At 38.6% G+C, this 14,446-nt stretch overlaps 1 protein-coding gene across 2 annotated transcripts in view; it reads right to left on the bottom strand.

Annotated features, from left to right (window-relative positions):
- Positions 1-9,659: 9,659 nt before the first annotated feature.
- KCNQ3 (potassium voltage-gated channel subfamily Q member 3) overlaps positions 9,660-14,446 on the bottom strand; it is a gene marked incomplete at both ends in the record, with an annotated part of 202,711 nt that continues 197,924 nt past the window's right edge. For both annotated transcript variants that reach the window (XM_082326769.1, XM_082326770.1), the window contains 3 exons: positions 9,660-10,397; positions 11,362-11,446; positions 13,226-13,324. In XM_082326769.1, the coding sequence (XP_082182895.1) occupies positions 9,660-10,397; positions 11,362-11,446; positions 13,226-13,324 (922 nt within the window). The remainder of the gene's footprint in view (positions 10,398-11,361; positions 11,447-13,225; positions 13,325-14,446) is intronic.

Below are 14,446 nucleotides of genomic sequence, written 5' to 3'. Positions count from 1 at the left end.
TCTAGTTTATTTTATTAAGAAATGTACTGGCTCTATAATTTCATTTCAGATGTTAGCAATATTCTTCTGATTTTATTCATTTTTGCACAAATGTCATTAAGGATAATTCTCTAAATATAATAATGTTTCTTTGTTACCCTTATTTTGGAAGAATAAAACAAATTTCATCTCTTGAAGGGACATTTTTTAATATATATTATATATTATATATTTTATATATATTTTATTATATATAATATATATATTTTATTATATATATTTTATTATATATATATTTTATTATATATTTTTATATATTATATATTATATTATTTATATATATTTATATATAAAGCATTTATTTATTCCCGCTCATAAAACTTCTTTCCTATTTCAGGAATTTTTTTTTTAGAATTGCAAATTAATCTTGTTCTTTATAACATTTTTTCTTTAATCTTTCTTATTAATATTTTGCTAAGATTGGTACTAATACCACAAACCCTCCTGAAAAGAATGAACACTAAATGTACAGCCATTCAGTTTGACTGTTTCCAGTAAGAATGTTTTGTATATTTATTTGTCTAAAGTAGCTAACACTTTTCTTTAAAGTGTCTGACATCATTGTAAAACTTCTGTGAATTCAAGCACATTCTTAAGGAAGGGAGGAAAATGAGAGAGACAGGAAAAAAAGGAGGCATGGAAACTGTGAAAATATGTAGTGACCATAGGCATGAAGTTCTCGCAGCTGATGTGGAAAAGGACTATCAGTTGCTTTTGCCATATTGCTTGTCAGAAACTCACCTCAGCTGGAAAATTAGAAAGATGATGCTTCTCAGAAACACTGTTTTTTCTGCCACCAGACTTTTGATTTACTTATTTAAACCGGCCAAGGTTTCAGCACCAGGGACACCCAGAATTTCATCAGCTGAAGATTGCCATTGTTTGCCCCATGGAAGATGCATTAAGTGCATAAGAACTGAGTAGCTGGGTGCTACTCCATTCCTCAACAACGTTGTTGGCATATCGTGACAAGAAAATTAAAGCAGAGGTAGATGAACTGCCTGAGATGACAGAGCAAAACATATTTACTGAGATATATTCATTGGACAGTCTTGAAGAGAACAAAGCCGTTGTTGCAATCATCTCTCTGCAGAGCTGTGCCACCAAATGTTCATCCATAGTGTAAATATTTCTCCAGAACAGCAGTGAGCACAGTGGCTGTCACGGTGACTGCATAGCTCTGTTTTCCAGTCTACGAAGCAAAATGGGAACTGTGGGGAATGTACGGAATCTCAAAACCATTTCACCTCTGGTGAACTCCTGATGGTTTTGCTTTCTTCTCGGCATGTTACATACATCTCATGAGATTTTTACAGATCGACACAATATCTGGCACTGCTCCTTTAGGGCTTCCAAACATAATAGTTAGTGATCAAGCACTCTGCATTTGTAAATCCAGAGACTCATAAAGCTTTGATTAGATACAGAGAAGTCGCAGCAGTCCAGAACTCACTTAGGAAATATTTAATGATTTATCCGGTGTTGTTATTTCTGATATAATACGTGTCAGACACACAACTGGTCCTGTCAAACTTGCCAAAACATTCATAGCACATCTTGCATCCCTTTCTTTTTTCATGATCCCTGCTCTCTATTCTGCTGACCATTTGCATCTGACACAAGGAAGCAGGAGAGAAGCTGTGGTGCTGTCCCAAGCCTACTGGGCTACCAGCCATCAGGACCATATGCCTGAAAAAATTGTCTTAGAGGGCAATTTCTTTAAAAGGCAGACTAGCTCTCCTGCTGCTCTGTGCCATGGGACTTGGCTTTCCTGACTCCTTCCCTTCTCTGTGAGCCAAGAGGATGCCCCATGTTAATCAAGAGACCATTTATCTGGGATAGTTTTCAAGACTCTAGAAAGTCTTGAAAATCAAAGCATCCTGAGAAGAAAGAGAAGGAAACACTGAAAAACTTCTACTCCTGACACTGTTTCTTGTGTCATACTGGACGCATCAATATTTACCCTTTCTAAACTGTTAAGTCTTAGTCTTACTCTGCTCAGGCGGGGGACAATTACATATGACCTCAACAGTCCTGTATAGACATAAGCAGAGCCTGCAGGGGGAGGATATAAGCAGGGCTTTGCCTGAGGATAGGCATCACATCTTGTTCCTGTTTTAGAATCCACTTCTTAAAAGATCAAACCCAGCGCCTTACTGAAATCCAGCGCCTTGGCATGCTTATGTATTTGGGTGACAGCCACGGGGAAATTTTAATGCAATATATTTCAGTTCAGGTGAACAAAAGCTGAGTGGTTCACCTATTGTGTCTGTGAAAGACTCATTTAGATGTCATTGCTGTGGCTGGCTGCTTTTCTTTGCAAAAGAATTCTGCTGCACAGTTGCTGTTCAGTTCAAACTGGGACATTCATTGCTAAGTTAGGAATGATAAAGCCTGGTAATATTGTCTATAAAAGCATATAAATACATTCGAAGTACCTTTGTATTTGCCTTGAAAGAAATGCAGGGAATACAGAAAATGTTAGTGTTGTACACAGTCTTTAGAGCTGTGTGGAAAACTGAACCCAAGAGATTCAAAACTCCGCACTCTGGTGCATTAGTTTAAAAAAATGCTGTCAATCTTTGGAAAAAAATGATAGAACTTGGCTGTAAGAGCCTGGCACTGATTCTCTTTAAATTGAGTCATTTAGAACAAAACCAAAAACAAATACAAAAATAAAAACAAAAGCACCACAATTGGATGTTGTAGTACTATGGGATTTTTAAAATTATTCCCAATTTACAGGGATATAGAAGTGGGATAAGAAACAGGAATAACTGCTGAATAATTTTTTACCTACCACAAAAAATTAAGAAATCTTTTTTTTAGGTTGCATTTCAAGTGTTGAGCAGAGCTGGTTCCTTGGTGACAATCACGACGCTGAAGCCACAGGGAATGCCTTAAAAATATCTCACTGGGTCCAGCCATATTTTTGGGAAGAGGTAATGAGAGGTGCTTTCTTCTTGTCTCATTCAGGACAATTACCCTTCAGCCTTCTCTCCGAACTGATAGGATGGGATTAATCTCATCTCATTTAGCTACCTGAAAGACATGTTTTTGTCCAAGCTGGTCATCTTCAACTCTGTAGTTACGAAAGATGTCAGTTAGAGACAGGCATCACCTGAGAGAGGCAGCGTGGGTCATTTGATACAGGACTGACTGGACCGTGCGCTGAAAAGTGCCGATTTTCCTCCACTCGCCGCAAAAGGCATCTAACAAGAACAGGAACTGGTATCTTTGACTCCACGTTGAACTGTTACATGACTGTTATCACTGAGAGAAATCAAACCTGCTATGCCTGATATAGTTCTGACACTGATGTGTGTAAGATCTCAGTTCCCTGTCACCCCATTAATAGCATTTTGATGGAATATTTCTGGCAGAGCCAAGTCCGGACAGTCTGTACAATACCCCTCTCCTTCCAATTTTCCCGCAATACTGTGAGCCAAGCAATGTTAGCTGTGCACATGTGCATGCGCTCTCCGGGCCTTTTCCAAGGAAACACAGCGACTTCCAAACCAGCAGCTAGGAGCAAATAATGCACGTGCCCGATATATGGATATTTTAAAACTATTAAAATGCTACCCCCAACTGAAACTACAAACAGAACCATTTGTAGAAAAGATGTTGGGATGAATTTTCCTCAGTAACACCCTCCTATTTGTGTAAGAGGGCAAGGCATTTTAAATAGTTCATACTGTCCCACAGTGTTGCTGGGGGGGCAAGTGAGCAGCCTTCTGGTGGTTTTACACATCAGGAAGACGGACAGACAGCCAAAGATGCGAGGCCAAGGCCACACAGAAACTCAACAACAGGACCAGGGGCAAAATTCAGGGAACTGAACCCCCAACCCAGCCCTGTAGCCAGCTGTTAAATTCCCTGCAGAGGATATTCAGAGCAGCCTTGTGCCATTACTACATTCTCTATATATTTTGCGTGCAACTTCATCAAATTTTAGCACATTTATGACTCTAATTTGAATGCATTTTCCCCTAGTTTTCATTTTCCCACACACATATGAACAAAGCCATGGAAGTTACGTGGCCACTAAATCAAAATAAGTCACAAATAATGGGATCTCCTGTGTTATAACAGGACTAGCTGTGTGTAGCTATAAGCTCAGTCCTGCATGGGTGAAGTCAGAAGGATCTCTGCCAATGCCTTTGCTGGGGGCACATTTGTCACTGTGTTCCTTGAATATGTGGGAAGAAATCACAACTTAAATGAAAAGAAATTACTCCACATCATAATTGAAATTTCTATTTATTAATAAGTGGTGCAGGTTTTAAAGACAGAACATAAAAAATCAGTTAAGAAGTATTGTTTGCATAATATATTGAAATAAACATATTAAAGTTGTTCAAATATTGGACAGTGCCAGAATATAAATTACACATACAGTTTAAAAATTACAATAAATAATATTATAAAGAGCACTAAAGGCCACTTGTATAAAAGTTGTGTTCCCTTGTCAGCCAGAATCTGAAAAGCATCTTTGTAGCATGGAGAAAATTTCAGTGAGCAAGGCACAAATACTAGTAATAATAAGATGCCATAACTAGAAAACAAAATGCAGTTGGCTATGTAACCTTCAGTCTCAGCCTATTCTTGAGGATGGAAATAGGATCCCACTTCCAGTATTTTGCTTCATTTAACTTCAGAGGAAAGCTACTAAAAGCTGAATTGGGAAGGATCAAATCTTACAGCCTAAATAATCAGAAGCAATAGTGTTACCCAGGATCTTCATTCCCACAGTACCCAGCTAAAATCACTTGAAAATGGCCCCTTTTTCCTCTGCACCTCTGAAACTGGTCTTTAAAAGTAAAAACACACACATTCAGCTGGGGTCCTGAAAAAGTGATATCACACCAAATTCATGAGGTGCTGTAGAAAATTTAGGTTTGCAGCTCTTAGGCACCTAAAGCTTAGTGGTGGGGGCTGTGGGGTGCAAGGAATCAAGATCCAGCTCTTTCTCCCATGCTCTGCACTAAGCAGGATAAATTCAATTCTTACATAGGCAGATGTGACACTACTGCAACAACTGGGCTCCCATCAGGGCTGAACTTGCTCCTCAATCTGCATTTTCTGATTGCTTTAGGCTGTGATCTTGCAAACTAATTGGACCACGGTGCTCGCCTGAAGGCCACAAGTCAGCAGCCCTGCTACGCACAGATTCAGGTGGGAATTAGTTCGCCGTGCTGCTGGGCCACAATTTGAAGCAGAAAAATTTAAAACTATTTCCACTCTGAATCATAACAACGCAGCAAAGTTACAGATAAGAACAGAGCAAATATAGCCAAAGTCAGTTTAGGGACTTTTCAATCAATCTCTCCGTGTGCTGAATTCCCTTTTATTTTGATAGGAGCCAGACTGTTTAATTCAATGCAGGGAAAAGCCAAGGCAAGGACAACAGCCATTACCTGACTGGATTTTTTTTACAGGACCAAGTCCTTAAATGGAGCATAAACCACATTTTCTATACCTGCATACTTTAGCTAACATTCACTTCTGTCTTAATGACATATTCTCAGTTTGAATCTGAAGTGAGGAAGCCTGATTGATAATGATGCTGCAAAGAGAGGTACACAATGTAAACACAGATTCACCTTTTCAAAAACTTACAGATGTGTGTCATTCGTTAGCGACTGAAAAATCAGCGTAAAAATGTAGCTAAGAAAAATGTCTCCAGATCAGTGCTGTCTTTCACAAGGAAATTCATAAATAAAGGCAGATTAGGACCCAATCCTGCTCCCAGTGTATCAGTTTGAGAAGGTTTCTTACTGACTTCAAGGAGAGCAGAGGAAAGCCCCACACTTTCTTCTTATGAAAAACATCTCAAGCCCTGAAATGAATCCCTGGTCACCTGTAGGAGTTAAGAGTCAGCAAAGAGTGGATTCCAATGGTTAATCCTCTTTATTGTTAACTGTATGTAAACAAAGTGTCGGTGTCAGTCTAGATGCTAGGAAGATCTGACCCAAACAAAACTGAGAGCTTTTAAACTGAAATATCACACACAAATGGAAGAAGGGATAAATCTAATCCATTCCTAGTATGAAGAATACTGTTGACCCAGATGCCTCTCTCAAATGAAATTGTGAATAATTGATTCCTTGTATGAGGTGAACCTACTCTGCAAGACAGATCCTGACCTTTTAAATGTTGCCAGGGCCAATAATCAGAAATACTTTATTTTGTTTTGTCCAGTATCTATGGCAGAAAGATAAACTGCCGTTCCAAGGTTGAAACGCTTCCTGGACTCAACTTCCATGGGAGTCTGATGAAACGTGTGTGCATATCCCAGACCAGGGATGGTCTCCAGATCTCACCTTGCTGGTGACATCTTGAGACATCTCTGTTGTCGGCACAGACAGCAGAACTGATGCACACCCTATTTTTAATCCAGATGATGTAGGAGGCAGGGAGCTGCTAAGCACATTACCCTGCTGAACAGAGCAGTGACTGGTTTCAGTGCAAAGAAGTGTGTTAGAAAAAATAAATATTAAAATAAGCTAACCAGACTTCCCTGACCCTCTTCTTGGGTCTCTTCCGGAGGATCCAGAGATCTCCACTGCAGAGGGTCTTGCTGAGCTTACCACCAATACCTTTTAAGAACAGGCAGATGTTATCTGGCCAGTTAGCGCATCATTAAATATTTCATGATGTGGCTACAGATACTTGACCTGGTGCTTTTAAGCTGCATATAGTAAATTGGTGACCACAGCCCCCAGAAAATGCTAACCTGAAGGCGGTTCAGCTACTAAGTGTACACAGTGCAGGGCAGCCCAAATCACACTTTCTCTGCGGCTGCACTCTGTGTGCAGGTAAAGACCCATCCAAGTCTCTACCCTTGCTTGGATTTTCTCTTGGAATGAGCATATCTTTATAATGAGGTGATTTATGGATTTTCAGCCAGGTTTAATACTGAGATAAGATTCCCTTTATATGACCTGGCATGGGAGAGATTAGAAACCTGCACTGAAGAATTTGAAGGGGAACTGGGCAGGGAACTGCACGGCATAGCCACTGTCAAAGACATTCACAAACAAATTTCTCAGATTGCACTTGGTTTTTGGCTGCCTTGATATTTGATTGCTCAGATCTAGAAAGCATTTTAAGAAGGGCCAAACAAATGAAATCAGTAGGAATGCCAGGCACTTGACATATAAGAAAAGTGAAGCAGGCTTGTCTAGCATATACTTACACCAATTTCAGAAGAAGTCTAGCAATGTTAAAATCAGTTTTCATTCTTTTTCATTCATTTGTCATGTAAGGGTTAGATCTTATGAGTTGCCACAGACACGTATCAGAAAGCCTGAAGCAGGTACAATACAGGTGGTATTTCCAAGAATCACTGATGGCCAAAGAATTCTTCTCAATATGCCAAATTATAATGAATTACACTTTTGTCAGCTAGTTTTGTTCTTTTCAAGTTTAGCCATGAAACTGTACCAAATGAAGATTATTTTTCAGGTAATGGCTATTTTGTCAATTAAGTAATTACCAAAATTGTACCTCATGTCATCATAGTTACTGGCCTCAGAACAGTTCCATGGACTCATCCCAGTCTTCAAAGGCTGTAACTGGTCTGCATTATTTACTCGAGTAAATACAGCAATTTGTTCTCCCTGAAGATCTGTCCCAGATCATGATTTAGCTGAAGAACCAGATGAAGTAAGAGGATCCTAATCTTCCCAGTTACACATGGGAAGCCCAGTAAATTTTATTTATTTCTTGTGCTCTGATTGGATGTGCCAACGATGCTCAGTTGTGCAGCTGCAGCATAATACAAACAGTCACTACAGAAAGTTCACTTTCTAACATCTTACATGGGCCAAATCCTTGTGTCTTTGTTGGTCAGTGCTCTAGCCATGGTGGTGAAGTCGTTGTGTGGAGTGACAGGAGTCATTCTCAACAGGAGGTGGACATGAGCCATGGTAGAGAGGCTGCTCCTTGGGTCAGTGGGGTAGGGGTGAGAGCCTTCCCACTGACTCTGAGTGTCTCTGATCATCTGACACCTAAGCAAGTCACTCTCTGCTCCCTTTGAAGTCAGTAGAAACTTGGTCATTGTAAATAATTGAGATTAATCTCATCCTAAAGCTGATGCATGCTTTGGTTCTTGTACCCTGTGCTCACCAACTACACTGATCAGTCTTCCACCAGCTGTAAAGACTGCATAGCCATCAAACTTGACATCAAATGGATGCTATTTCATGTACACCTGGATTGACATCAGATGAATCCTGCATAGGATATTTGGACAGGCTGGTTTCCCTAGCTGTATAGATACTACATTCTCATTGTAGTGGTGAGATCTTTGATTCATTTCTGCCCTGTTCGCAGTGGGTTGGATTGTTTTCCTGCTCTCCCTCAACATAATTTCCAATTCCCATGAAAAAATATATGGCTGAGGCCTAGGGAGCATACTTATCCATCTGTTGCTCAGGGAGAGGTGACAAGAATAGTATTTATTTATTTGTATATTGATCTTAAATACGGCACACATTCATGGATTTGGAGCAGTCCATTTCCAAGAGAAACAGTAAACAGAGAAAAACAGATTCTGGCAGCATCCTACATTGTGGAACTCCCAGGGAACAGAATAGCGATACTCTGCACATCTGAGGAGCTCAAAGCGCTTGGCAAATATTAGTGAATTGAGCCTTACAACCTGTATATTTGTATGGAAGTACAACTCCCAATTAACAGATTGGGAAACTGAGGCACAGTTATATTATGCAGCTTACTTAGCAGCATGTAAGTCAATAAAGGAGTGGAGTGTGTAAACCTGGAGTTCCCTACACTGAACAACCTTATTTTTGGAACAGAAAGAAAACTTGGCCCCGTAAGTAACAAATGGGCTGAGCAAATTATTTTCTATAAAATAGCATTGTAGTCACACTTGAGCAATTTTATAAACACTAGTGGAGATTTTTCAAAGTAGTTTGAGGGATTTATATTTACATTTTACAATAAATAAATACCTGTGACCAATCCCAGGAGGTGGCTTTGATCATTTTAAATTCTACCCTTGATTTCATTTTGACATTGTATTTCATGGGTAGTTGTATAATAGATCACATGAGAAACATCTAGTTCACAAAACCATTTCAGTAAGGTCATTTACTCAGCTTTTTCCCTGCTTTGTATTGGATGTTCTTGGCTAGGTTGGTTAGAGATTGATTTACTTATATTGGAAAATGGATTCAGATGTTATGTTTCCACAAAGGGATATTGCTCCTGAAAATATATATTTACTTTGCTGCTCTGTTTACAAAATGTAGCAAGGACCACCATATCTCACCTGTTATCAATTCACCATTGTAGTATTGAAGAGTATCAGATAGATATGTATCATAGAAGAAATCAGCTGTACCATTTATATAGGGTAAAGTCATGCAAACCATGCTCAAAACTAAGCTCCTTAGTTTTGGTAGCATGAAAAAAACTGCATTAGTAAATTGTATGAAATGGTGCAGAATGACTACCACTAATATCACATGCATCTTATGCAGCCATTGGTGTTTTGAACTAGTAAGCTTTGGGTGTAGAGTAAGTGAGATATACAAAGTATGCTTACATTACATGGAGAAGTCAACCAGTGACTGCCCCAATACGCACTTTTAAACTGGCTTATTTGAAGGGGTCCATATTGAATCTGAAATCCCATCTCCTGTAGAAGACAAAGGCATGGAGCCACTTGGTGTAAAAGGGTCGGTGTCTGTGTCCGTTTCCCCCTCTGCTAGGTAGCGTTTCTCTCTCATCCACGCCGATCCCCCATTGGGGCCAAACGGGAAGTCGTCTCTGTCTTGGGAGATACTGAAGCCACTTGGGGAGCGCTCAAGTTCCTCATGGTTGACGGAGAGAAGGGATAATGGAGTATCACTGTCTCTTGTTAAGCTCCTTCTCTGCCTTGGAGACACCTTATCTGAGTAAGGGCTTTGTAGGTCTCCTTGAGAGTGGTAGCTAACCTGGGAGTCCATTAATGTAAATATAGGCAAAACTGTTGGCCTTTCTGCATATGAAGTTGAGGAAGGTGTGGCTTGCAGTTTGCCAGAGTTTTGCCCACCTGTTGATAAAGGTTGTGAATGAGTCATATGACCATGTGCTGAGAAACCATAAGGAGTGACTTTGTTGACTGGAACCTGCTGGAAGTTGTAAGGAGATTCATGAGCACACTGCTCAGTGTATTTATATATTATTGTTTTTAATTCAGAATATTTGTTTTCTTCTCTCTTCTCCTTTGCAGGAGAAGCAGTTTCTTTCAATGGACTTATCTCAGCGACTTGTATTTGCAGCTGTTCCATATGATGCATATGCATATCAACAAGAAAATCCAGTTTCTTCCCCATGTCATTAACCTGAAAAATACCAATGTTATTATATTGTCTCAAGTCAGTTGTTCAGTGAAAGAGTCAATGCTCCCATAGGTGCATTGCCCCCAGCAATGGTGTGCTGCTATCTTTATTGGTCATGAAGGCAATTATAGGATAATCATGACTTTCCTGTGGAAGCTGGATTGCAGTGGATGCCAGTTTATCCTCTAACTGCCTCAGATTAAGACGACCCATCCCTATGAACTGTACCAAAAAAATTCTTAGCGTTGCTGGATATTTGGCAGTCCAGCATCCAATACCAGTCTACAATGTTATGACCAAAGTCTTGATACCATACAGTAAATAGCTGTTACAAAAATACAACAGATGGAATCACCTTTCCACACAGACCTATTCTCTGACTCTTAATAGTCCCACAACATCAGAGTTAAATATCAGGACTAATTTCCTTTCCCTTTTGATAGTACTTTATGCCTGAACATCTACATTCCATGAAAGGAACTGATGTGAATCAATGCCACTTGCCTCCATCCTACTTAGTTATGTATTTAAAAATGAGAGTGTCTTGACTTGTTAAGCAATAGGTTAGGCTGCACAAAGAGGGCCCAAAAATACCTGTGGAGGCAATCCTTCTGAGTGCCAGACCCTGCAGAAGAAGGTGGTGCTCACAGCAAAACACCAGAGATGATGAGTAGGGAGTTTAAGGGAATGAAAAAGTTCCATCTAAACACCATGGTTAGGGTCTTGCTGCCATATATAATGATATTCATTCAATAGTTTTCAAAATACACACTTCCCACTTAATTAAATTCTTTCATGAAAATTTAACAACATAGTTTTGTGATCATTAGCACAAGATCTATGTGAGTCTTGATCACCGACAGTACAAATCTGACTGGGTCAGCCAAAGACTCACACAGAATTTCTGTCAGCTTTATCAGTTCTGTACAAGCGCCTCAGTCTCCATCTTTGTCATGAAATTACATACCTGTCGTTCAACTTTAACAAATTTGCCCATCATACTTTGGTCTTCAGTATCTGCTGTAGATGCTTTGGCTACATATGGATCATTTCTATAAAGAATTAATAACTTTATTAGTGTCCAACTTTTCTTTGCATCACAGTAATTAATTTATATCAGAAAATAGAATTACCATCTTGGTGGTATATTCATATAGCTCCTTGGAGCCCCATTTAAGAAAAGATTGAATTTAGTTATTTATTGTACAAACAAGAGCAAAAGTCTATTCTATGTGATTCCAATGCATTTCTAAAAAAATATATATTCTTGATTTTTAATTTTAAATTATTTTGGTTCAAAATGAAGATAAAGATTAAGAAAAAAACAAAAGCAAACAAAAAGTTCAAAATGAAAGTGAGATTAATCTCAGACTTGATGGAATAATTTCAGGCTTGTGAAAAATGTCGAGATAGTCTAGATAGTGGGTCTACAGATGGCCGTGCATTTTTAAATCCAGTTCTTTATAATTGGTGTCTTTGAAGACTGAATCTGAATTTCAAGGCTGAGTGTTTTTTTTTTTTTCTCAATTTCATTAAACCAAATAGGAAGTGGCAGAGACTGGAAATGCTGAAAAGAGACAGTCTGGCCTGGAGATTTAAAGTAGATTCCAGAATAAATGTTCTTCTATGTACTTTCCTACTGCCCATCCATCGGATGGACTAACTTCAGGAGGTAAGAAGATCTCTGTTTACCTAAAGAACTTTGATTTATAACTTAATGGGATCTAGGATGGTCATTATCAAGTTAAATCTTTATCAAAAGGTTTCCAAATCAACCTCAAAGGAATCTATATTTTTCCATAACCTACATCAAAGTCTAGAAAAACAAGGACTTGTTCTTTAACATGGCTTAGAACAAATGCACCCTAAAACTTTTGTTTTAACAGGTCCAGTTCTTCTCTTTCTGACAAAATAGAGCTGTGAATATAACTTACTAAAGCAGAAACTATAAATTAAACATATCAGATTTTGTACATTGGGTTACTGATGATATGGGCTCATTCAAATTTTGCAATCTGCTTTGTTTCCCAAGTGATCCTTGCCTCTTCCATATATCTAGGTCTCTGTCTTCACATTTATGTGTTTTTAGATTTTTCACTGGGTGAGATAAATCAGATAGAGCCAAGTTAATTTATTTTCTGTAAGATTACTTTTGTTCTGAGCAACCATAACAGCTTTGGGTACAGATTGTTGATGGTCTTGTGTGGTTTTTCATGGGTATTTATTGACAGATTGACAGTTGTAAATAACAGAAGAAATGTCATTTATTATTGAATTCTTCCTACCAGGAATGCAGCAATACAATAACATGCTGTAACTTTCACACCCAGAAACCTGGTATTGCAATTTATTTTCAGTAATTCTCACCAACCATTGGTTTAAAAGCAGCATCATTAAAACTCTCTGCTTGCTATTTGGTGGGGGCAGTAACGAAACTCTTTTCACTTCAGGAAGGTAACGGGTTTACTTTCAAAGTATTGGTGATTTTTATTGAGTTTTTAAGTGGGTTTACTAGTTGAATGTTAGAAATTCAACACATCAGCAATCAAATGTATATACTTCATATAAAATCACATTTCCAAACTGTGGAGAAGCTGAGCTAGACAATTAAGAAGCCATTAAGTTTAGATTTCCATCATACGTTGTTCTTAGGGAAGCTAGTGTCTTTCTGGCTCAACATTTACACATATGTATCTTGAAGCAACATATCCTCTCAGTATCATTACTGTAACAGTGTACTGGCTGGATGAATGAAGGGCATGCTTATTGGTATGAATTAACGTTTTATTTCTGTTTTGGTCTGTGCAAAATATTAGGCATAAAAAGTTCACCTGGGAGACTGTTGTGAAGGGTAAGAAAAAGCTCCTCCTTTTTGGGATTTCTTATGCTTGGGAGTAGATGGAGGTCCAGGTGTAAAAATCATATCTACTCTGAAAAAAAGAAAAGTGCAACTGCGTAAGTCCATCCCTAAATGCTAACACATTATAGAAAATGCTATGCATCTCTGCAACAGTAGCAAAATTTAAAAAGGAAGCACGTTTTGATTTGATAATATATTGAGGGTCATGACATTTGTTCTGTTCTGGGTCTAAAATCAATACACTGAATTGTAATTACCTGGTAATTTCATGGTAATTAAGTAATTATCTAGTTCACTGTTTCCAAACTTTGACACTTGAAACACATGACTTCATTTCCTTCAAAGGAACTAAATAGCGTGATTGTCAAAAAACCTCCAATAACACCTGCTCCTAAAAATATCAGGAGAGACCCATCACGTTTTGTGCTGGATAGTGAAAATCAGAATTTAGTGAAAGATGGCAATTCCTGATACTCCTAGTAGACCAATGACTTTCTAGCAGTTATTGTGCCTAATTATCAGTAATTTTTTTTGTCTTTCCTAATTATTCTTTTGGTTTGAAAAAATATAACTATAAATGAATTTTCACAAGTAATCCTACTTGACTTTTTATTTGGAATAAAACCAAAAGGATTGTTTGGGAGGCTCCAGCATATTTAATTACATACTTTTACTATATCAAGATATTCTTTCAGTTGGCATATCCAACTGCTCAGGTGTAAGCAAGCCTCTGCTCATTCAGCTCACACACCAAACTGACCAGATATCAGTCAGCACTAGTCCACAGAGCAGTTACCTGTATTATCACACAATCCATGCATGGCTTCACAGTGCCCCATGGAGTTTTGAAAATGGAACTTAAAAAAAGCTCAAGGCAAACCTCACAAAGCTAGCTAGATATTTACTAGGCACCCAAGCATTGCTGGGCCATCAGTCAATGTCTCATCAAACTCCTATGCCATCTCGCTATTCATAGACACAATGAGTAGTACTCATCTCCCTGTTTTTGTCCGATTACAGTCAGTGGAGATCTAGTCAACACAGTGAAGAAAATTCAGGGAAGAGTAAAGGAGATTCAACTGATCAAACGAAGGCATCTGATTTAAGCAGGGATTAATTGTGCCATAAAGGCCATTAATTATGCTGACTAGCTCCCTGTTAACTATAAGAGGAATCTCACGTGGCTTGCCAG

The sequence above is a fragment of the Platalea leucorodia genome (assembly GCF_965183815.1).
Source record: "Platalea leucorodia genome assembly, chromosome: 1".
NCBI classification, from domain to species: Eukaryota; Metazoa; Chordata; class Aves; order Pelecaniformes; family Threskiornithidae; genus Platalea; species Platalea leucorodia.
This window is presented reverse-complemented; position numbering and strand designations above follow the sequence as displayed.